This window comes from Phaseolus vulgaris, chromosome 11 (genome assembly GCF_051622355.1).
Source record: "Phaseolus vulgaris cultivar YP4 chromosome 11, ASM5162235v1, whole genome shotgun sequence".
In the NCBI taxonomy this organism is placed as follows: domain Eukaryota; kingdom Viridiplantae; phylum Streptophyta; class Magnoliopsida; order Fabales; family Fabaceae; genus Phaseolus; species Phaseolus vulgaris.
Genome location: NC_143508.1, coordinates 8372843 through 8395280, shown reverse-complemented (window position 1 = coordinate 8395280; position 22438 = coordinate 8372843). Strand labels below are relative to the sequence as shown.

Sequence of the window (22438 nt, the reverse complement as noted above, 5' to 3'; positions counted from 1 at the left end):
TTTTCCCAATCGAAGAGCCTCCTTCTCCAAGCTACCTTCCATTCCCAAACACCATTACTCCAAACCCCAAGCTTTGACACCTTAGCGTCTTTGAGAGAGCTCAGGGAGAAGAGTCTTGGGTAAACATTCTTTAACACCCCACACCCTGCCCAATTATCCACACAAAAAGAAATTCCCTCTCCATTGCCAATCTTCCACGTGATAGCGTCTTCAAAACTCCTCCCCTAACCCTCCAAACTCCACATCTCTTATAATTCTTTCTACCAGAGAGAAACCTTACTATTATTTGAACCTTCTCGAAAACTTCTTCAGCCACCATATTTAGAATCCAAAACCTCCTTCCACGAACCCCCCTTATCCATCCCCAAATGCCAATCCATTTTCCTAATAACGTCGTGTTGAACGCCTTTAAGTCTAGAATCCTGAGACCTTCGGCCTCACGAGACTTGCAAACCTTATTCCAGGAAACCCACACGATCTTTCTCCCGTTACACCCCCACCCCCAAAGAAAATTCATTTGGATCCTCACATGTAAATTGGTACCTACCTGTACAAGTATTAACTCTTTTAAAGTGTAGATAAAATAAATTAAAATTACAATAAATATATAATCGTGATTAAGTGCACTAAGCTGAGAGACACAAAGAGCATGAGAGACAGAGAGAGCATGTGAGACATGTTATTGGGTTTCAAGATATTTGAGGAAGTAGATATAAAGTGAGAAAGGACGAAGAGAGAAAAAACGGTGATAAAATCCCAAAAATTCAAAAATTCAAATTGGAAAACAACAACCGTCCGTGAAAAATTGAAGAAATTGAGATATATTTCAGAAAATTAAATTAAAAAAAAAACCGCTCTACATTCAAAATTGTTTTTGATAACTGTTTTAATATGTTTTAGAAAAAATAGAAAATGACGCGATGCTCATAATACAATAATAAAATTAAATATTAATATAAGGATAAAATAGTAAAAAAATTGAGAGTAGTTAAAGAGGAAAATCTCTTTATGTATAGTAGTTGTGTGATTTTTTTATTGTATTTCACACATAATATCCTCTCTCTTCCTCTAACACAGTAAACATATATGTAAATTATTTAAAAAAAAATTAAAATAGATAAAGGTATAATAGGATAAATATGATAAATATTTATTGAAATTTTGAAAAGAAAGATAAAGAAGAACATTTTGTGTTGAAAAACATATAAAATATAATGAATGGAGTATCTTAAAATAGAATATTATTATTAATAATAATATAAAGAATAATTATAGATATTATACAGGTAAATAAACCTAAAGGGTTTGCCTCATTATTAGTTTTCCCAACCCATATATTTTGTACATTTTATTCTTGGTAGAAACACAACTCTTGTCAAGTGCTTACAACGAATGTGTCTCAACAGACAGAATCCTGGGACTTGGTCACCTTCCACATATAAATGCTTAATAGAGGTCTTATGCTTTCCATTCCAATTCAAGGAATCAAAGTCATCTTTTGTTCATCATCAAAGAGAAAGAACCGAGGTTTGATCTGACGTTGAGGTGAGGGGAGAACTAACTCCCCCACCATCAACTGTCACGCCTTCACGACTATTGTTTTCATTTCCCAACACAAGAACAATGTCTATGTTAGGTTCCCCATTCCAGCTTCTGGAAGTCAACATTATATCTGCACAAGACCTTGCACCTGTTTCCAAATCCATCAAAGCCTATGCAGTTGCATGGCTTGACCCTGAACGCAAACTCACAACCCAAATACACCCTGATGGCCACAACAACCCCACATGGAATGAGAAATTCGTGTTTCGTATCGATGAAGACTTCCTCTATGCTGACGACTCCGTTGTCATGATCGAAATCTACGCCTCCACATGGCTACGCGACATTCTCGTCGGCACCGTTGGTGTTCTACTCTCCAACCTCTTGCCACGTTCCATTAATCGTACATCCAAGATTCGCTTCATCGCATTGCAAGTTCGTCGCCCCTCGGGTCATCCCCAAGGGATTCTCAACATTGGAGTCAACCTCGTTGACCCCACGCGGAGGAGCATGCCGATGTATTCAGAGCTCGGATCCTCCACCGTTGGGGATTGGGACGCGGACCCTAAGAAACAGAAACCAATGCCGAACCAAACGCCGTCGAACGAATTTAACAGTGCCAAGTGCAAGCTCTTAACGCTACAGCGCTCCGCGAGCGAGAAGAACGACTCCACCATAAACGACTACACGTACAAAAATTATCCGAAGGGTTACGAAGATAACGAAGATTGTCAAGGTTCTGAGCTTGGGATGCCGACAACGAAGAAAGGGATGATTATGAACTTGAATGGGTCGTTGTGTTCAGATGTGGGGCCCTCACCATCAGTTGTGGCGACGGCAATAGCTAAGGGGTTGTACCCGTTTCCGATGATGGCACCGCAGAAGACAGGGAACTTGGTTTTTGAAGGGTGGCCGGGGAAGGAGAAGGGGCCGGAAGAACTGAATACGAAGATTGATCAGTGGCGATCGATGGAGCGTGGTGGGGTGGCGGTTTATGATCATCTAGGACAGAATGAGAAGACAGGGAAGCATAATGTTCCAAAGGGGAAAGGGCAGAACCAACGACGGAGTGGTGCGAATGGAGGGCTATTTTCGTGTTTTGGGACAACAATGGGGTGTGAGTTTTCGATAACTTGTGGTGGGGGTAATAGAAGTCGAAAGAAGAGGTATGAGGGTGGTGGTAGAAAGGCGCATGTTACTCTAGCCTCTGAACTCACCTATGATGAATCTTATATTTGATGCTAACAAATTTAAGGAATTACAAGATAAACTAATGCATGCATGACCTTGGCGGGTGAAGTGAATTGATTTATGTTATAATGGACGACATTAATAGTTTGGATTTAAAAGTAGAAGGAGTATTGTCTTTCTTGCCTCCTCTCTGCTTTGTTTCATCATTTTCAAAGGGTTTTCTATTTTCACCTTAACTTTTTTCGCTAACAACAGATCCATAATGTATATTCATGTGCGTCATTTAATGAAAATTACACCCACGGGGTTGCATGCTTCATCTTTATATATCTTAGGGCCTGCAATTTAATTACCTTTGTTGATTGGAGGTATACGCATACACAACCATGAGGAGATAAATACAAGGACATGTACATGCTTTTTCAAAGTAAAAAAGAATTTTATTAAAAAGACAAAACAACACTACACTAAGGCATATGAAATATATCTAACTAGTTTCAAGCATATAAATTATACAATTATTATGTAGAAGAAAACAAATTAAAACAAATCCCAACTCGATTTGTTGAATTTTGCTGATGAATCGTGCCCTTAGGTTGGGTGGTTGAATTTTTGTTGACAAGTCGCACTCCCAGGATGATTAGTCGAATTTATGTTGATCAACACACCCTCAGATCGATGGTTGGATTTTTGTTGATTAGTCGCATCCTCATATTGACTTATTATTTTTTGCTGATCAACTGTGCCCCTAACTTGACAAGTGATTTTATTACTTTATTCATAAACTTGTAAGGTAATTTAAATCGGGGCAAAATGAAAAGGAAGAACAAGGGCATAAACCGATTAGACACAACTTACATCGTAATTTTTTTTTTGGCTTTTCGCTAGATAAACCTCTTCGCCTCATCTATCCAGCTTGAAGTTGAGGGTTATGTATCAGTAGTTGGTATGATCCCCTATTAATAGGGAATGTAAATTATCTAATTCGGTTATGTAACATATTAATTATTAACAAAGAGATTCAATAAAACTACTCAAAATCTTAGCTAAAAATAAATGGATATCTACTAGTGGTACTTGAAATCAGTTACGGAAAATATAAACTTTAAAGATTATACAATAATAGTTAAGATTCACAGGATAACAAAACACTGACTAGGGTCTATAATATGTAGTTGTGCATAATTGATTTAAGGCCTTGTTCTTCCTTATCGCTTGCCTTGATTTAAAATATCTTACAAGTTCACCAATTAGGTAATAAAATCACCAGCTAATATGGGAGCGTGTCTTATCATCAAAATTCAACTAGTCAAGTTGAGCACACGACTAATCAGCAAAATTCAACTAGCCAAGTTGGGGCGCGATTGATTAGGAAAATTCAACAAGTCGACCTAGGGACACAATTGATCAACAAAAAAATCAAGCAGTCGAGTTGGAGGCACAACTGATCAGCTAAAATTCAACCAGTCAAGTTGTGGGTGCGACTAATCAACAAAATTCAACTAGAAATGTTGGGATGCGAATCATCAAAAAAATCAACTAGTCGACCTAGGAACACAATTGATCAACAAAAATCAGCCAATCGAGTTGGGGACGCGACTAATCAGCTACAATTCAACCAGTCAAGCTGGGGGTGCGACTAATAAACAAAATTCAACTAGCAATGTTGGGATGCGAATCATCAACAAAATTCAACTAGTTGATCTGGGGGCAAGGTTGATCAACAAAATTCATGCAGTCGAGTTGAGAGTGTAGCTGATAAGAAAATAATTAACTAGTCGATCTGGGGGCATGAGTGATCAATAAAATTTCAACCAGTCGACTTGGTGGCACAACTGATAAACAAAAGTCAACTAGCCAAGTTGGGGGCACAACTGATCTTAGTCAACAATTTGGTAACCTATGTTGCAAGATTGATGCCCTTAATGAAAATGATAATGTCAAAATCAAGCATTGCAAGAAGTAAAGTGTACATACCCTCAGTTACATCCAAATACATTCAAACAAATAACTGCTTATTTAATATAATATTTAAGACACATAAATCAAAGCATAACTCAATTATAGGTTATTAATTGTTATAGATTACTAGTTATTCTAGGTTACTAGTATACAATTCATTTATATCTCATAATAATTGTTTATTGTCTTCTTAACAGTCTGAATTTAAGCAGACCTATAAATAGATGATAACTTTGAAGAATTATTCAACTCAACTCTTCATACTCTCTTGTATTCACAAATATCTTATATTCTTACCGACTTGAATATCAGGGAGTCTTTTACATCCATTCTCTCATTGTTACTTGTCAACACTACAAAGCTCGGTCCACAAATAAGTTTTCCCTTTTCCACCTCAAAACTCTCTAATTCATTTTCCGTAAGAATATTCGGCTCCCATTGTGGGGCTTGGATAAAAATTTTCCCTGATCCACAAATCCTAAGAGGCTAGAAAAATAGTCTAACTCATTTCACAAACTCAAGATGCATCCTCCATTAGACAACACTTTGATAGCTTAACTTGAGGTTCTCCTCCGCATAAATGAGGAGAACATGTAGAAAGTAATGAGGAAAGCACTCAGCCTGATGCAGGACAAGCTCAACAGAGACATAGAGTTCCTAAAAGAACAACATCGAGAAGAGAAAGAACAACACCAAGCATAGATTTAGGTAATACTAGAGTAACTAGCCACATGAACAATGACCACCAGACCACTTGGGTCAAATCTCAACATATCTCTTCCTTCGAGCCTCTTACTTGGGAAGGACATCCATTGCACGATCCTTGCCTCATCATTCCAAGACTTACATTTCAATCCCAAGGCCATCATGGAGGGAAACTCAAGGTTATCAACAAACCTTTAAAGCAATTTCAACCCCTCGACTCAACGAGACTATGAAGGCTAACTTGGGGGGCTTTCATTTTTTCACGCCCAACGTCATGAGGACCTGGCTATCCCAGAAATGGAAATGACCACGCTTGGAGAAAAACAACGGGACGTCGGATCCAGAGACCCACGTCAAGGCCTATTTAACACAAACCCATTTGTTCTCAGGCGATATAGTTGTGCACTGCAAACTTTTTCTGACAATATTGTTGGGGGCCACCCTAGAGTGGTACAACTATTTGTCCAGGAACTCAGTAAACTCCTTCGATACTTTTGTGAAAGATTCCTGGCTCGGTTTGCTAATTGCAAAACCCATCGTTACAAGATCGATATCTCACTATAACCTTGTTCAAGGAGAAAACAAAATCTTACAACAATATATGGCTCATTTCTCTAAGGCATCTCTGAACATTCTTGACCTCCATTCGACAGTGGCTATGCATGCCCTCTTAGTGAGGCTTTGCTTAGGGAAATTCTTAGACATTCTTTATGCAAATCTCTCTATCGACATGGACGAGCTTCATCACCGAGCATATCAGTACATCAACATTGAGTAGAATGTTGACGCAAGAAGAAAGATGATGAAGACCTCAACTCCTTCCACCTCGGCACAACATTTCAAGAAAAAACGAATCGAAAGGTTTAAGAGCTACACTTCATTGAACGCAAGTCGGAACAAAATCTTGAACGAAGCGTGCAACCACGAGTTGGTGTGGTTTCCACCTCTAGCAACCAATTATCCATCCACTAGCCGGCCAAGAGGTGTAGTTATCATTAGAACATGTGGCACACTACGGAAGAGTACTTCAAGGTACAAGATTTGATCAAAAAACTTATCTGACTAGGTTCTCTCAACCATTTTGTAAAACAAGCATAGCCCATTTTACAACACTGTCAAGGTCGAGCTTGAAGACTTTATAGAGGGGAAGCTGAGGATGAAACTTTCGTGGGTTTCTAGGGGTAAGGTGAAGGAGCCCAATAAGAAACAGAATAATTTCTTAAACTTGAATCAAATGGTTTTCTTAAACTTGCAGGACATTCCCAATGATTTTCTAGTAGATATTCATTTATTTTTTTTATTAAGATTTTAGGTAATTTTATTAAATTTATATATTAATAATTAATAGATCCTATATGATAAGTTACATTCCCAATTAATAAGAGATGATATTAACTGACCATCACAAAATATAAAATATACTATCTTCAAATAGAATCATGTCTATATATATTTATTGGAAGAAAACAAACTTCTAACAAATATAGAGTGTTTTATAATTAAAAATAAATTCTTGATTAAGAATTACGATAAAGCATAATAAAAAATTATAAAAAATGCATTTTTGTTCCTTAAAAAAATTCCTCATAATTTTGTGCGCCCAACATTTACCATAGATATGATGTGTATAAATGTTAAATATTTTACAAATTTCAAAATATACTCATATTTAAGAAAAGTTAAATTCAAAAAAAATAAATGAATGGTGGTAGCAGTATTGTAACCAACCCTTCCAATGACCATCTCTCACAATCCAACGCTCTAAAACCCACTTGACCTACCATCCTTTCATTTCAACCGTTCCTGTCACCTTATATAATACAACACACTTGCTTTGTCATTTACTTCATTCATTGTTTTGTTGACAAATCTTATGTTACCCTTTCAACTTCCTTTTCTCCTCTCTCTGTGTTCCTCACTTCCTGCTACGATAATCTCCAATCCTACTTACTGACACATTATAACACTCAACCTTCACAATGGTAACGTTTAAGCATACATATACATATACATATATATGTGTGTTTTTTGTTCACATCCTTAATCTTAATAGTGTTTGTGTTTATCTTTCTCCAGGAATTGATGTTGGTGCCTCCACCATGGCTGGAACAACTATTGTCCACCACATTCTTCACCATGTGCAAAACTCACATCAACACACCCAGAAACGAATGCAACATGTATTGTCTTGATTGCAAGGACCAATCCTTTTGTTTTTATTGCAAACAATCTTGGCACAAGGATCATCAAGTAATTCAAGTGGGTACTGTATTTTACTTTCTGTTCTTCATTATAGTATAGTTTCTCAAACATAACATCATGGTTGAGTCTTGCAGAAGGGACTACTCCTCACCATGTTTTGGAGACTACAGTTTGAATTTCTGTTTAAAAACTGTTTATAGACTATCTGCAACAAAATTATCTCTGAAAGAGAATATCATGTGTAGAAAAAATGTTTCTCATGCATTTTGTTTGATTGATTATAAGAATTATTTTAATGTCATATATGTAGTGATGGAATTGACAGAATGAGAAGGATTGAATATTTTTATTTGTAAGTGTAATGCAGATAAGGAGGTCGTCGTATCATAATGTTGTGAGGGTATCAGAGATTCAGAAGGCTTTGGATGTCAGTGGAGTTCAGACTTATGTGATCAACAGTGCTAGAGTTCTTTTCCTGAATGAGAGGCCTCAGAATCAACCAAAAACCAATAATGTGGTTGGTAGTGGAAAAACCAACTCCCATTTCTGTGAAATTTGCAGAAGGAATCTCCTGGATCCTTTTCGTTTCTGTTCTTTGGGATGCAAGGTTGGTGATCTCTCATTAACTTTTTCCCTTATTCTTGGTAATATATATCTTAATTTTTCTTCCTTTTCATTTGTTTAATTTGCTAAAACATATCGAACCACGTCATTCTATATATATATGCTTCAAATTATGAAATGTATAAGAAGTGGTTTTCATATTAAGAAACCTGTTATTTATTTGTTGTATGATAGCTTGTAGGAACAAAGAATAATGGGAATGGTGGTAGCTTTGTCTTGAGCACAAAGAAAGAGGAAGAAATAGGGAGAATGCATGAAGGAATGGGAAGAAGGTTGGCATCAAAGGAAGAATTGCGTGAAGGAAAGCACAAACAAGTGTACCAAAGCACGTCTTCTAATTCAAATCTAAGGGCATCACTAGAACATGTTTGTTCAAATTCAAGGAGAAGAAAAGGGGTACCTCATAGGGCACCTTTAGGTCCATAATTGAAGTTATAGTAGAATTAAGAATAATATATAACAGGTTTTAGTTTTGACATATTTATTTTTATTCTTATGATGCCATGATTAACTAATTTGAAGCTGGATTTGTGCTCTCTATCCAGCTCATTCCCCACAGCCCCCATGTGGGTTTGAGTGTCCTTAAACCAAAGCTGTCTTAATGGGAAGCATTAATTTTTTAAGTACTAAAAGGAGAGAGCAATCATGGTGTTACTTTTCAAGATAGGCTGGCTTTGGCTGCAATAATGCTTTGCTTTGCATAGGTTTAAATAAATGTATGGAACATACTAGGTGTGAATGTCCCTTCTACACATGAATGGTTTCATTCAACAAAAACATTGCTTTCTTTTTTCTTCTCTTATCTTCTTCCAATATTTTTAGTTTGTTAATGATTAGTGTAAGACATGCAAGAATATGGAATGTAACTGCTCAATTTCATGGACTAAGGGAACTAAAAAAAAAAAAAAAAAAAGCAACACCAAAGGTTGCAACTGTTTAGGAACCTATACAAAACTATATAGTGTTTTTTTTTTCCCACTTTCCCAAATTATTAGAAACCAATTTTAAAAATAAAAAATAATTAATTACTATATTAACTAAATTAAATATTAAAAAAAATTAAAGTAATTTTTAATATTAATAAAACTTATAAACTAGTTTCTAAATTGGTATCTAATTATCTATCATAATTTTAATTACCAATTAATCTAGATTCTAGAGTTGATAACTAAAACCTTAGTAATTAATTAGATATCAATTTAGAAACTACATTTTATAAATTTTATTAATAATAAAAACTACTTTAGATATCAATAATATTTTTAGTATCTAAAATAATATTTTATTTAGTTAATATAGTAATTAATTATTTGTAATTTCTAAAATTAGTTTTTATTTAATAATTGTTTTGTAGTGTGAAACCAATTATCTGAATTAAAATAAATGTGATATTTTCTGTTTTCTTTTGGTTAGGATTACTAATATTTGAATCACTTTAATTTCATAAATTGTGTAAAATTTAATTACTTACTGACATTTTAAATATTGTTTATAAAATCATTATCTCAAAAACAAACAATTTTATTCCTTATGACCGACAATGCTTGAATTGTAACATAAAAAGAAATACTTATACTATTAATAACTTGACTTGTTTTTATATTATGTTACCTATTTAATTAATAGGTGTTAAGTGAGATATCAATTATATAAGTATTTAATGACTACACATTCCATTATTTAAGCCTTTATCTACAAATTTGAATAATTTCTCACCGGTTTATGGTTTCTCCTTATATAATATATAGGAAAATATATAGGCAACTTAGTGGAGAATTAAACCTTTATCATCACACCCATGTTTTAAAAGATGAACATGTTTGTTACTTTTTGTTTTAGAAAATTTATACATTAAAATTATATTTATATAAATATATATAATGGATAATTTTGAACTAAAATTTGATTTAGTGTAACTTGTTCACGTTGACGAGAGTCAACTATAAAATATATGATAGATTATTATTGAACTGAAATCCGATTCAATTTAAATTTTAAGTGTCGATAAGAGTCAATATTATCAAACATACAATTTCAAAAATGTCTATGTAAATAAATTTTCCATTGGTTGAAATAAATTTACCATGTTACTTCAAAACAAAATAATGTTGTTTATACAATTTTGGAAATGTATATGGATAGATTTTACATTACTCGAAATAAAATTACGATATTATTAAAAAAATGTTATATTTGGAAGACGTTACAGAAAAATCGATATCTTTGATTATAATGTTGTTACGGTAGATAAATAAACCATTTATTTAGGATTTAAAAAAAAAATTATTTGTATTGATACAACTAATGTTGTTACTAGATAAACAATTTATTTAGGAGATTAAATAAATATTTATTAAATATTATCATTCCTTTTGATTTCTATTAATACAACTAATGTTGTTACGGTAGATAAACAATTTATTTAGGAGATTAAATAAATATTTATTAAATATATTTTCATTCCTAACTCATTATTTAGTTATAATAGATAATTTTGTGAAAATGGTTACTTTCCACCTTTATCTTTAACTAAAAAAATAAAAAATTTTAAAAAAAACTTTATAATCAATATAACAAAGGTCATCATCATCTTATCGCATAGATATACATAGCACGTTCAAACTTAATAAAACAGCATAAAAAAGCCCACAAAACCTTTAAAATGCAAGTAATTTAAAAAAATAAAATCAATAATTATAAACTCAAAACTAGATATGAAGTATGAATAATTGGTAAGTACATCCATCAAGAAGCAAAAAAGGATAAGGTTAGGAAAATTACAAGAAATATGATAAAAATAAGAATTTTATTCTAAAAATAAATTAATTATTTGTTTATTTTTTTCTTTAACATTTCACGTACTCATAGACTTTAAGATTTAATTATTATTATTTTTTAAATTAATTGTAGTTTAAGTTTGAAAGTAGATTTCAATTGATTAATCAATCAAAGTCGGTGAAGTAAAGGAATTCTCAATCATAGAGAGGTATCAATAAAAGCATAAAAACATGGTGCCTTGCAGCATTTAGTATGCATGAGGGAACACCCCTTGTTAATTAGGCAAAAGAGTGGAGCTTTCTAAATTCCTCAATTTGAATTTTTCTCTTAAATTTAATTTGAATTAGGCGAATTCTTTATATATATATATATATATATATATATATATATATATATATATATATATTCAACTTGTGTGATACATTTTTTATCACTTGATTGAAAGAGTTACAATCCTAATTTTTTTTAAGAAGTTAACTAGTAATTCTTTACATTATTTATCCTGAGTTGAAGTCAAGTAGAATATTCTTTATTTTTTTCTTCTACATATATTATTTTTCCTTCTTATTAATGATAAACTGTTTGATTCACATGTTGTAAGTTTTTAGGTTATTTTGTTGTTTATTATATGTATCTTTACTTTTTGGTATTTCGACCAATTTGTTTTCTTTGTTCTGAGTTTTATAAGTCCTTTTGGCTCTTTTTATGTTTTTTTTTTACTTGTTTCCTATTTTATATAGAGGTTTTTCCGTGTATGTATTATATGAATATTCTAAATGTTTTTATTCTACATTGTGTTTTCTTTTCTCTATTCTCTCCCTTTTGTTCTCTTTTGTTTAAGAACAACAGTATTTGCAAGCTTCATAGATCTCTTTATGAGCTATGAGAAGTTGAACGCCAATGGTATGTCATGTTGTCACATTTCTTACTTTAACATAATGATATTCTCTCTACCATTGTTCACTCTTTTTTTTTTTGAAACATGTTGGTACCTCTATTACTACTCTTCTCTTTTATGTGGACGAAACCGTGCTCATTGATAATCATTCTAAGTAAATCAATCACATAACCACTTTGCTAGATTAAAAATTTAGGATCAAGAATTTAAGTGATCTCACCTATTTCTTGAATCTAGCTGGGTCAGGTCGAACTGAGTTGATTTGAGGCAGGTCGAATCATGTTGATAGAGGCTGAGTTGGGTTGATCCCACGTCAAATTCACTCTATATTTTAGATCCAATATATTTTATTGGATTTAGATTAGATATAGAGTTCATTTTAAAAATTCAATCCATAACTGTCCCTAATCATTATCCTCCTGAGTTGTTTATAATCATCTCCAACTTTATTGGAGTTTTAGCACTTCTCTACATTTTCTTTTCAATAGATAACATCATGATGGAGTATTCAAAAAGTTAACTCAACCATAGCCATATTTTGGAGTCTCATCTCAATTGTATGTTCCATGGCAATGTCTCATGTCCAGATTTCACTTACATACCATATGCAAATTCTTTAACTAAATTAAAGAATATTTTAGAAACTAAAAAAATTATTAATTTTTAAATTAATTTCTATTATTAATAAATAGTTTTTAAATTGGTATCTAATTAGTTACCAAGGTTTCTACTACTAAATTTAAAATCTAAATAATTAGTAGTTAAAACTTTAGTAGCTAATTAGATATCAATTTAAAAACTACTTATTAATAATAAAAATTAATTTAATTTTTTTTTCTAAAATATTATCTAATTTAATCAATATAACAACTAATTATTTTTAATCTTTAAAATTGTTTTTTATTTAATAATTTTCTAGTAATTTATTGAAAAGATGAATTTCGAATGTTTGGCTTTTTGCTCCATGTTACTTACAACAACAAAGAAAACTTTACAACTTGAAATAAGAATTAAGAAATGCACCACGAGAAGAAAAATTGTACCTCATTAATTTATAACCATACATGTGTTTCCTTCATAATGGACCTTTATAATTCAACACTGCGCCAAATGCTCTTTTCACCCCATATTTTCTTTCATGCACCTTCAGAGGATGTTGATAATGTTTAAAATATTATTATGTAATTTGAAAATATATTTTAGATTAAATACATTTTTTGATTTATATATTATATCTAGGATATATTTTCTGACTAATCTGAAAATTTATTATAAATTTCATAATTTATAATATATTTTTAAATTTTTAAATTACGTAATCTAATAGAATGTATTTTTGGATTACATAATTAAAATGTATTTCGAATAATTTAAAATATATTTTAAGTTTTGAATTGCAGAGTTTAAAATAAATTTTATGTAACTTATAATATTTATAACTTATAGATAATTTAAACATTTTCAATATTTAAAAAAAAAATATAAGAAGAAAGTATTTAGGTGGTAAAAGCAATATCTCAACTCTACCCTTCTGCCATTTTTAACTGGCCTGCTATTATGGGTTACTCATTTCCAAAATCTTTTTTCTTTTCACAGCCCGATAAGTTGGTTGTTTCTTCCTGCACCTTCATAACTTCTTCGGACACCCCATAGGTTTGGTAGAAAAATTATTTTGTTTTTAAAAAATATATTTTAAATTTTATAATCCATTATTTTTTCTATTTAAACCTCTCGTAAAATGGAAAGGTGTTTCTAAAAATAACTTATAGATTCTACAATCTGAAAAATATTACTTTTTCTATTTACACTTCTTAAATTGAAAAATTGAAAAAATATTTTTGGATCTAAAAATACTTTCTAGATTTTACAATCTAAATTTTATTTACTTCTCAATACATAATCCAAAATATATTTTTAAATTCAATAATAACTTTTCGATTATGTAATTTGTTATAGATTTCACAATCTGATGTAAAAAAATAACAGAAAATCCCAACAATAATACTCATAATGATATGATTGAAATTAAAGAAAAATATGAAGGAGAAAGTAGGGTGGTGAGAAAATTTGCCGATAAGTTTGATGTGGAAATTGGGCACAAAACAGAGGATCAGCTTGATCTACCCAACGACTGAAATAATAAAAAAGCAAAATGCATATGAAAAAATCTAACCTAATTTTTTATATTTTTAAATTAAGTTATTAATATATTTTATTATATTATTAACATAAAGTTATCAACATAACTTTTCAAGAAAGAATGAGGAGTTGGTGATAACGGGTACTCAGTTTCAAACCATCTCAATCTGACTCCATTTGATTTTGAACATTTTTATAGTTTTAAACACCCTATTTACTTTTGCCATTTGCGTTGCCAATAATATATATATAAAAAATAAATTATATAACTTTTTGTCATTGACATGTTTGAGTTCTCATTTGGGTATTTGTGGTGATGCTCTAATTCTTTTTAGATGTTAGTGTATAACTAATTTATAGTCTAGGGTATGAAACACAAATTGCAGATATTGATAAATATATTATTATTCAAGAAAGCCTTCTGGTTTAAAAGCTTGATAGATAATTATTACACTGTTCATGTGTGTTACTTTATATATTTTTGTTGATATTATAGTACTATAAATTTGAAGGGACAGAAAATCAGAGTGGGACACATCCTCTGAACTCTTCTGAACTAGCCATTCACTTTTAAACCCACGTATTTACTTGGTTCCTACGCATATGACACTTGGTGTACACACGTCAAGCTCTTGAACCCCCCTTCAGGTTTGTCTAATTCTTCTATTAGTATACTCATCCATAAGTAACTTACTCTTCTCGATTCTAAAAAAGGTTCAGGAGTAAAGGAAGAAATAGTTAATGGCTCCAAAACGTGCTCAGAAGTTGGTGGTGAGATCCACCAAGAAAGTTGTGGAATCAAGTGTGCAAGTATCTGTTGTAAGCAGCAGCAGCAGGAAAAGACAAACCCGGGGAAACAAAGACAATATTCAAACAGAAGAAGCAGTAGGTGAAGAAAAGCATGTGATGGTCATTCCCATTCAAGAAGGGAATCCTCAAGCCCAAAAGGATTCCTCTACCTCTGCCATGACTAATGAAAACAAGGGTGAGCAAGAGAACAGTGTTCAAGATGATGGAGTTCAAAATGAAGAGAAAAAGAAGAAGGGAGAGAATGAGGAAGTTAAGGAGGAGAAGAAGGGCAGGTTCCCAAAAGGGTCTAATGGTAAAGAGAAAAAGTTGGGGAAAAAGAAGGGGAGGAGAAGTGCAGAAGGGTATCAGAGGTATGTGTATAGGGTGTTGAAGCAGGTGCACCCTGAAATGGGAATCTCTTCCAAATGCATGACTATTCTGAACAACTTGATGAATGACATGTTTGAGAGGCTGGCTGGTGAGGCTTCTAAGCTGAAGGACTACACTGGACACATGACATTGTCTTCAAGGGAGATTCAAGGAGCAGTGAAGCTGGTTTTGCCAGGAGAGCTTGGGAAGCATGCCATTGCTGAAGGTGTCAAAGCTGTGAATAACTTCACCTCCTATGATGCCTGATGAATGATCATCAAATTCTCTAGTCTAGAAAATGTTTCTATGTTTAATATATAAATATGTAGTTGATTTAGTTATAAGATGACTAGATTAGGTTTTTCTTTTTTTATCAGCTTAAGTGACTAGGTATGCAGTATTGTGTTGTTAACTAGAGATGCAACAAAAAATGGAATGGTTGCTTGCTTCTCGTAGGGTAAGAAATGTAGATCACTGACTGTTATTTGTGAACTTGTTTATCTGTAACGAAATTAGTAGCTTTCCAATTTCATATTTCACAAGTTTAACTCCGTGGAGGATATTATTGTATTGTAACACCTTTTAAATAACTTGATATTTAAGAAAGACAACGAAAGAAATTGTAAGTACATATGTTTTGTCCCATGTTGTTTATGAGGACAAGGGTGGGAACTTTAGCTTTTTTTTTTAATTAATAAACGAACCTACTTTGAGAAGTTTACCGCTTAACTTTTTATTATAACAAATACCTAAATAAAACACTTTATGTCTAAGAGAAGGATAAATTTTTATAATATATTTTTATACATTTACATATATAGAAATAATACATACAAATAAAAATTAATTATTTTTAATTAAGTTTTCTATCAACCTTCATACTTAAAAATAAAAAAAATGAATTTCTCTTACCATAGATTATTCCTCTTAAACGAGGACGTTTAAGTACGTTCCAATGTCCACGTCACGCCTTCGCTAATCATGCCACAAACACTTTCTCGTTGTAAGTGTCTTAAGAAGTCTTCTCGTTGTAAGTGTCTTAAGAAGTCTTCTGAAAGTGTCCATTTGTCCGATTTTCACTTCGAGTGTTTCCTAGTCTTCATCTTCTTCTTCATCAGATACGTGTTTCTCTACTTCCAAAAACACTCATCCTCGTCGAATCTTGAGTCTTGTGCCATCTGCAAACGAGTGTCGTTGGATTCCGTAGCGTCGAAGTTGGATTCCGTAGCGTCGAAGTCTCTAGCAGTGATTGTAGAGATAGCGAGGCAAGGGGAGTGCGCTATATGTCTGGAGGAGATGGGAAGGCGATGAAGACTATTTTGTATTGCAGGCACGTGTTTCATGCGGATTGCATTGACAAGTGATTGGAGAAGTAGGTGACGTGCCCCGTGTGCTGCTATAAGTTGTGTGTAGAGGTGGAATAAGTGACATTGAAAGAAGGGGAAGGAGAATATGAAAACTTGAATTTAATGTATTAAAAATATATTTTATATTAATCATTCAAAGTAGTTAGTTTTTTAATTAACAATAAAAAATAAAGAAATTAGAACTACTTTAGGGTGATCCAACCTATGTACAAAATAGCACAGAACGAACAACCTTCCGTCCAAAAGTTTACTGCTAACTTCCTATTGAAACAAATACAGTCTAACCAACCTAAATAAATCACTTATGTTTAACCAAATACATACAAACCAGGGGATCTAGGCACCAGTCGGAGAAGGAAAAACTTTGATAAAGATATTGTTATGCATTTACATACATATATAGAAAAAATAAATGCAAATCAAAATTTTAATTCTTTTAATCAAGCCTTCTAACAATTCTCATAGTTAAAAAAATTGGATTTCTCTTACCGTAGATTACTGCTCTTAAACGAGAACAATCCAATGTCCACGTCCATGCCTCATCTCCCTCACGCTAATCATGCCACAAACGCTTCCTCGCCGCAAGTGTCTTTAAGAAGTCTTCTGGCCATTCGTCCGTTGTTCACTTTAAGTGTTTCCCAGTCTTCCTTATCCTCTTCATCGCCTTCTTCTTCATCGGATTCGTGTTTCTCTACTTCCAAAAGCACTCCTCCTCGTCAGACTTCAAGACCTGTGCCATCCGCGTGCGAGTGTCGCCAAATTCCGTGGAGTCGAAGTCTTTGGCAATGGTGGCGGAAACGACAAGGCAAGGGGAATGCGCTATATGTCTGGAAGAGGTGGGAGAGGGAGAGGCGGTGAAGACTATTATGTATTGCAGGCACGTGTTCCACGCGGATTGAATTGACAGGTGACTATAGTAGCAGGTGACATGCTTCGTGTGACGGTGATGCTATGAGTTGTGTGGAGAGGTGGAAACGGTGACATTCAAGAAAGGAGAAGGAGAATATGAAAAATTGAATTAAATGTATTAAAAAATTTATTTTAATCATTTAAAGTAGTTAGTTTTTCTAATCAACAATAAAAATAAAGAAATAAGAACCACTTTATGATCCAACCTATGTACAAAATCGCACAGAACGAACAATCCTTACATCCAGAAGTTTACCGCTAACTTTCTACTAGAACAAATTCAGTCTGACCAACCTAAATAAATCACTTATGTTTAATCGAATACATACAAACCAGGGGAACTAGACACCAGTCAAAGAAGGAAATTTTTTTATAATATATTCTTTTACATTTACATACATATATAAGAAAAATATATGCAAATCAAAACTAATTAGTTTTAATCAAGCATTCTAACAACCCTCGTAGTTAAAAAAATTTGGATTTCTCTTACCATAGATTATTGCTCTTAAACGAGGACGTTCCAATTTCCACGTCCATGCCTCCTCTCCCTCACGCTAATAATGCCATAAACGCTTCCTTGTTGTAAATGTCCTTAAGAAGTCTTCTGGAAGTGTCCATTCGTCTGATGTTCACTTCGAGTGTTTCCTAGTCTTCCTCATCCTCTTCATCGTCTTCTTCTTCATCGGATTCTTGTTTCTCCACTTCCAAAAGCATTCCTCCTCGTCGAACTTCGAGTAACGTGCCATCCGCAAACGAGTGTCGTTGGATTCCGTGGCGTGGAAGTCTCTGGCGGTGGTTACAGAGACGGCGAGGCAAGGGGAGTGCGCTATATGTTTGGAGGAGGTGGGAGAGGAATAGGCGGTGAAGACTATTGTGTAGTGCAGGCACATGTTCCACGCGGATTGCATTGACAGGTGGCTAGAGAAGCAGGTGACGTGCCACGTGTGACGGTGTTGCTACAAGTTGTTTGAAGAGGTGGAATCGGTGACATTGAAAGAAGGGGAAGGAGAATATGAAAACTTGAATTTAATGTATTAAAAATATATTTTATATTAATAATTTAAAGTAGTTAGTTTTTTTAATTAACAATAAAAAATAATGAAATTCAAATCACTTTAGGGTGATCCAACCTATGTACAAAATCGCACAGAACGAACAACCTTACGTTCTGAAGTTTACCGCTAACTTCGTAGTAGAACAAATACAGTCTAACCAACCTAAATAAATCACTTATGTTTAACCAAATACATACAAACCATGGGATCTAGACACCAGTCGGAGAAGGAAAAACTTTGATAAAGATATTGTTATGCATTTACATACATATATAGAAAAAATAAATGCAAATCAAAACTTTAATTCTTTTAATAAAGCCTTCTAACAACCCTCATAGTTAACAAAATTGGATTTCTCTTACCGTAGATTACTGCTCTTAAACGAGAACGTTCCAATGTCTACGTTCATGCCTCATCTCCCTCGCGCTAATCATGTCACAAACGCTTCCTCGCCGCAAGTGTCTTTAAGAAGTCTTCTGGAAGTTGCCATTCGTCCGTTGTTCACTTCGAGTGTTTCCTAGTCTTCCTTATCATTTTCACCGCCTTCTTCTTCATCGGATTCATGTTTCTATACTTCCAAAAGCACTCCTCCTCGTCAGACTTCGAGACCTGTGTCGTCCGCGTGCAAGTGTCGCCGGATTCCGTGGAGTCGAAGTCTCTGGCCATGGTGGCAGAAACGACAAGGCAAGGGGAGTGCGCTATATGTCTGGAGGAGGTGGGAGAGGGAGAGGCGGTGAAGACTATTGTGTATTGCAGGCATGTGTTCCACGCAGATTGAATTGACAGGTGACTATAGTAGCAGGTGACGTGCTCCGTGTGATGGTGCTGCTATGAGTTGTGTGGAGAGGTGGAATCGGTGACATTGAAAGAAGGGGAAGGAGAATATGAAAAATTGAATTAAATGTATTAAAATAATTTATTTTAATAATTTAAAGTAGTTAGTTTTTTTTAATCAACAATAAAAAAATAAAGAAATAAGAACCACTTTATGATCCAACCTATGTACAAAATCGCACAGAACGAACAATCCTTACGTCCAAAAGTTTACTGCTAACTTTCTACTAAAACAAATTAGTTTGACCAACCTAAATAAATCACTTATGTTTAATCGAATACATACAAACCGGGGGATCTAGACACCAGTCAGAGAAGGAAATTTTTTTATAATATATTCTTTTACATTTACATACATATATAAGAAAAATATATGCAAATCAAAACTAATTAGTTTTAATCAAGCATTCTAACAACCCTCATAGTTAAAAAAAATTGGATTTCTCTTACCTTAGATTATTGCTCTTAAACGAGGACGTTCCAATGTCCACGTCCATGCCTCCTCTCCCTCACGCTAATCATGCCATAAACGCTTCCTTGTTGTAAGTGTCCTTAAGAAGTCTTCTGGAAGTGTCCATTCGTTCGATGTTCACTTCGAGTGCTTCCTAGTATTCCTCATCCTCTTCACCGCCTTCTTCTTGATCGGATTTGTGTTTCTCCACTTCCAAAAGCATTCCTCCTCGTCGAACTTCGAGTTATGTGCCATCCGCAAACGAGTGTCGTTGGATTCCGTGGCATCGAAGTCTCTGGCGGTGGTTGCAAAGACGGCGAGGCAAAGGGAGTGTGCTATATGTTTGGAGGAGGTGGGAGAGGGAGAGGCGGTGAAGACTATTGTGTAGTGCAGGCACGTGTTCCACGCGGATTGCATTGACAGGTGGCTGGAGAAGCAGGTGACGTGCCCCGTGTGACGGTGTTGCTACGAGTTGTATGAAGAGGTGGAGTCGATGACATTGAAAGAAGGTGAAGGAGAATATGAAAAATTGAATTTAATGTATTAAAAATATATTTTATATTAATAATTTAAAGTAGTTAGTTTTTTTAATTAACAATAAAAAATAAAGAAATTAGAACCACTTTAGGGTGATCCAACCTATGTACAAAATCGCACAGAACGAACAACCTTACGTCCAGAAGTTTACCGCTAACTTCCTACTAGAACAAATACACTCTAACCTACCTTAATAAATCACTTATGTTTAATCAAATACATACAAACCAGGGGATCTAGACACCATTCGAAGAAGGAAAAATTTTCATAAAGATATTGTTATGCATTTACGTACATATATTGTTATGCATTTACATACATATATAGAAAAAATAAATGCAAATCAAAACTTTAATTCTTTTAATCAAGCCTTCTAACAACCCCATAGTTAAAAAAATTGGATTTCTCTTACCGTAGATTACTGCTCTTAAACGAGAACGTTCTAATGTCCACGTCCATGCCTCATCTCCCTCACGCTAGTCATGCCACAAACGCTTCCTCGCCGCAAGTATCCTTAAGAAGTCCTCTGGAAGTGTCCATTCGTCCGATGTTCATTTCGAGCGTTGCCTACATCTTCCTTATCCTCTTCGTCGCCTTTTTCTTCATTGGATTTGTGTTTTTATACTTCCAAAAGCACTCCTCCTCGTGGAAATCTGAGTCTCGTGCCATCCACAAGTGTGTTTCATCGAATTTCGTGGCGTCGAAGTCTCTAATGGTGGTGGCGGAGACAGCGCTGCAAGGGGAGTGCGTTATATGTCTGGAAGAGGTGGGAGAGGGAGAGGCAGTGAAAACCATTGTGTATTGCAGGCACGTGTTCCTCGCGAATTGCATTGACAGGTGACTAGAGAAGCAGGTGATGTGCCCCGTATGACGGTGCTGCTACGAGTTGTGTGGAGAGGTAGAGTCGATGACATTGAAAGAAGGGGAAGGAGAATATGAAAAATTGAATTTAATGTATTAAAAAAATATTTTATTTTAATCATTTAAAGTAGTTAGTTTTTTTAATCAACAATAAAAAATAAAGAAATAAGAACCACTATAGTGTGATCCAACCTATGTACAAAATTGCACAAAAAGAACAACCCATCCTTTCAGAATTTTGCCACTAATTTCCTAATAGAACAAATACAGTCTTACGAACCTACTTAAATCACTTATGTTTAATCGAATAGATACAAACCAAGGGATCTAGACACTAGTCAGAGAAGGAAAAACTTTGATAAAGATATTGTTATACATTTACATACATATATAGGAAAAATAGATGCAAGTCAAAACTTTAATTCTTTTAATCAAGCCTTCTAACAATTTTCATAGTTAAAAAAATTGGATTTCTCTTATCGTAGATTACTGCTATTAAACAAGAACGTTCCGATGTCCACGTCCATGCCTCCTCTCCCTCACACTAATCATGCCACAAACGCTTCCTCGTCCCAAGTATCCTTAGGAAGTCTTCTGGAAGTGTTCATTCGTCTGATGTTCATTTCGACTGTTACCTACGTCTTCCTTATCCTCTTCGCCGCCTTCTTTTTCATCGGATTCGTGTTTCTATACTTTCAAAAGCACTCCTCCTCATGGGACTCTGAGTCCCGCACCATCCGCGAGCGAGTGTCGTCGAATTCGATGGCATCCAAGTCTCTAGCGGTGGTGGCGGAGACGGCGAGGCAGGGGGAGTGCCATATGTGACTGTGTTGTTGCGAGATGTGTGGAGAGGTGGAGTTGGTGACATAAAGAAAAGGAGAAGGAGAATATGAAAAATTTAATTTAGTGTCTTAAAAAATATTTTATTTTAATCATTTAAAGGAGTTAGTTGTTTTTAATCAACAATAAAAAATAAATAAATAAGAACCAATTTAAGGGTGATCCAACTTATGTACAAAATCGCACAGAACGAACAACCTCTACTTCCAGAAGTTTACCGCCAACTTCCTATTAGAACAAATACCGCCTGACCAACCTAAATAAATCACTTATGTTTAATCAAATAAATACAAACCAAGGGATCTAGACACCACTCAGAGAAGGACAATCTTTGATAACATATTCTTATACATTTACATAGATAAATAGGAAAAATAAATGC

At 34.0% G+C, this 22438-nt stretch overlaps 4 protein-coding genes and 4 pseudogenes across 5 annotated transcripts; all 8 read left to right on the top strand.

The window, feature by feature from the left end:
• Positions 1-1623: 1623 nt before the first annotated feature.
• On the top strand, positions 1624-2781 carry LOC137833483 (uncharacterized). The gene has a single exon (XM_068641831.2). The coding sequence runs from the start codon at positions 1624-1626 to the stop codon at positions 2779-2781; it is 1158 nt and encodes a 385-aa protein (XP_068497932.2).
• Positions 2782-7243: 4462 nt separating this feature from the next.
• On the top strand, positions 7244-9027 carry LOC137822207 (PLATZ transcription factor family protein). 2 transcript variants are annotated; one of them, XM_068627109.2, is made up of 4 exons: positions 7244-7382; positions 7477-7659; positions 7970-8209; positions 8401-9027. In XM_068627109.2, the coding sequence occupies exons 1-4, from the start codon at positions 7380-7382 to the stop codon at positions 8650-8652; spliced, it is 678 nt and encodes a 225-aa protein (XP_068483210.2). In that variant the 5' UTR covers positions 7244-7379; the 3' UTR covers positions 8653-9027. The 2 variants fall into 2 exon arrangements, with proteins under 2 accessions (XP_068483210.2, XP_090153498.1); XM_090297372.1 differs by having other exon boundaries at positions 8408-8575.
• A 5642-nt stretch (positions 9028-14669) lies between these two features.
• Positions 14670-15731, top strand: LOC137822607 (uncharacterized). Its single transcript, XM_068627519.2, has one exon. It carries the CDS (start codon positions 14783-14785, stop codon positions 15464-15466), a length of 684 nt encoding a protein of 227 aa, XP_068483620.1. The 5' UTR covers positions 14670-14782; the 3' UTR covers positions 15467-15731.
• Positions 15630-17588, top strand: LOC150023038 (uncharacterized; annotated as a pseudogene).
• A 362-nt stretch (positions 17589-17950) lies between these two features.
• On the top strand, positions 17951-18516 carry LOC150023037 (RING-H2 finger protein ATL32-like; annotated as a pseudogene).
• A 94-nt stretch (positions 18517-18610) lies between these two features.
• LOC150023036 (uncharacterized) lies at positions 18611-19434 on the top strand (annotated as a pseudogene).
• Positions 19435-19799: 365 nt separating this feature from the next.
• LOC150023035 (RING-H2 finger protein ATL57-like) lies at positions 19800-20365 on the top strand (annotated as a pseudogene).
• A 271-nt stretch (positions 20366-20636) lies between these two features.
• Positions 20637-21316, top strand: LOC137833477 (RING-H2 finger protein ATL57). The gene is given in 2 exon segments (XM_068641825.2): positions 20637-20657; positions 20744-21316. Coding segments are annotated over 2 exon segments (594 nt in total).
• The last annotated feature ends 1122 nt before the right edge of the window (positions 21317-22438 follow it).

Bases quoted from the DNA above. Each gene is read 5' to 3' on its own strand.
- LOC137822607 (XM_068627519.2), top strand. From the start codon at position 14,783: ATGGCTCCAAAACGTGCTCAGAAGTTGGTGGTGAGATCCACCAAGAAA.
- LOC137833483 (XM_068641831.2), top strand. From the start codon at position 1,624: ATGTCTATGTTAGGTTCCCCATTCCAGCTTCTGGAAGTCAACATTATA.
- LOC137822207 (XM_068627109.2), top strand. The intron at 7,660-7,969 runs GTGGGTACTGTA...AGTGTAATGCAG, and splicing joins AGGATCATCAAGTAATTCAA to ATAAGGAGGTCGTCGTATCA. The intron at 8,210-8,400 runs GTTGGTGATCTC...GTTGTATGATAG, and splicing joins TCTGTTCTTTGGGATGCAAG to CTTGTAGGAACAAAGAATAA.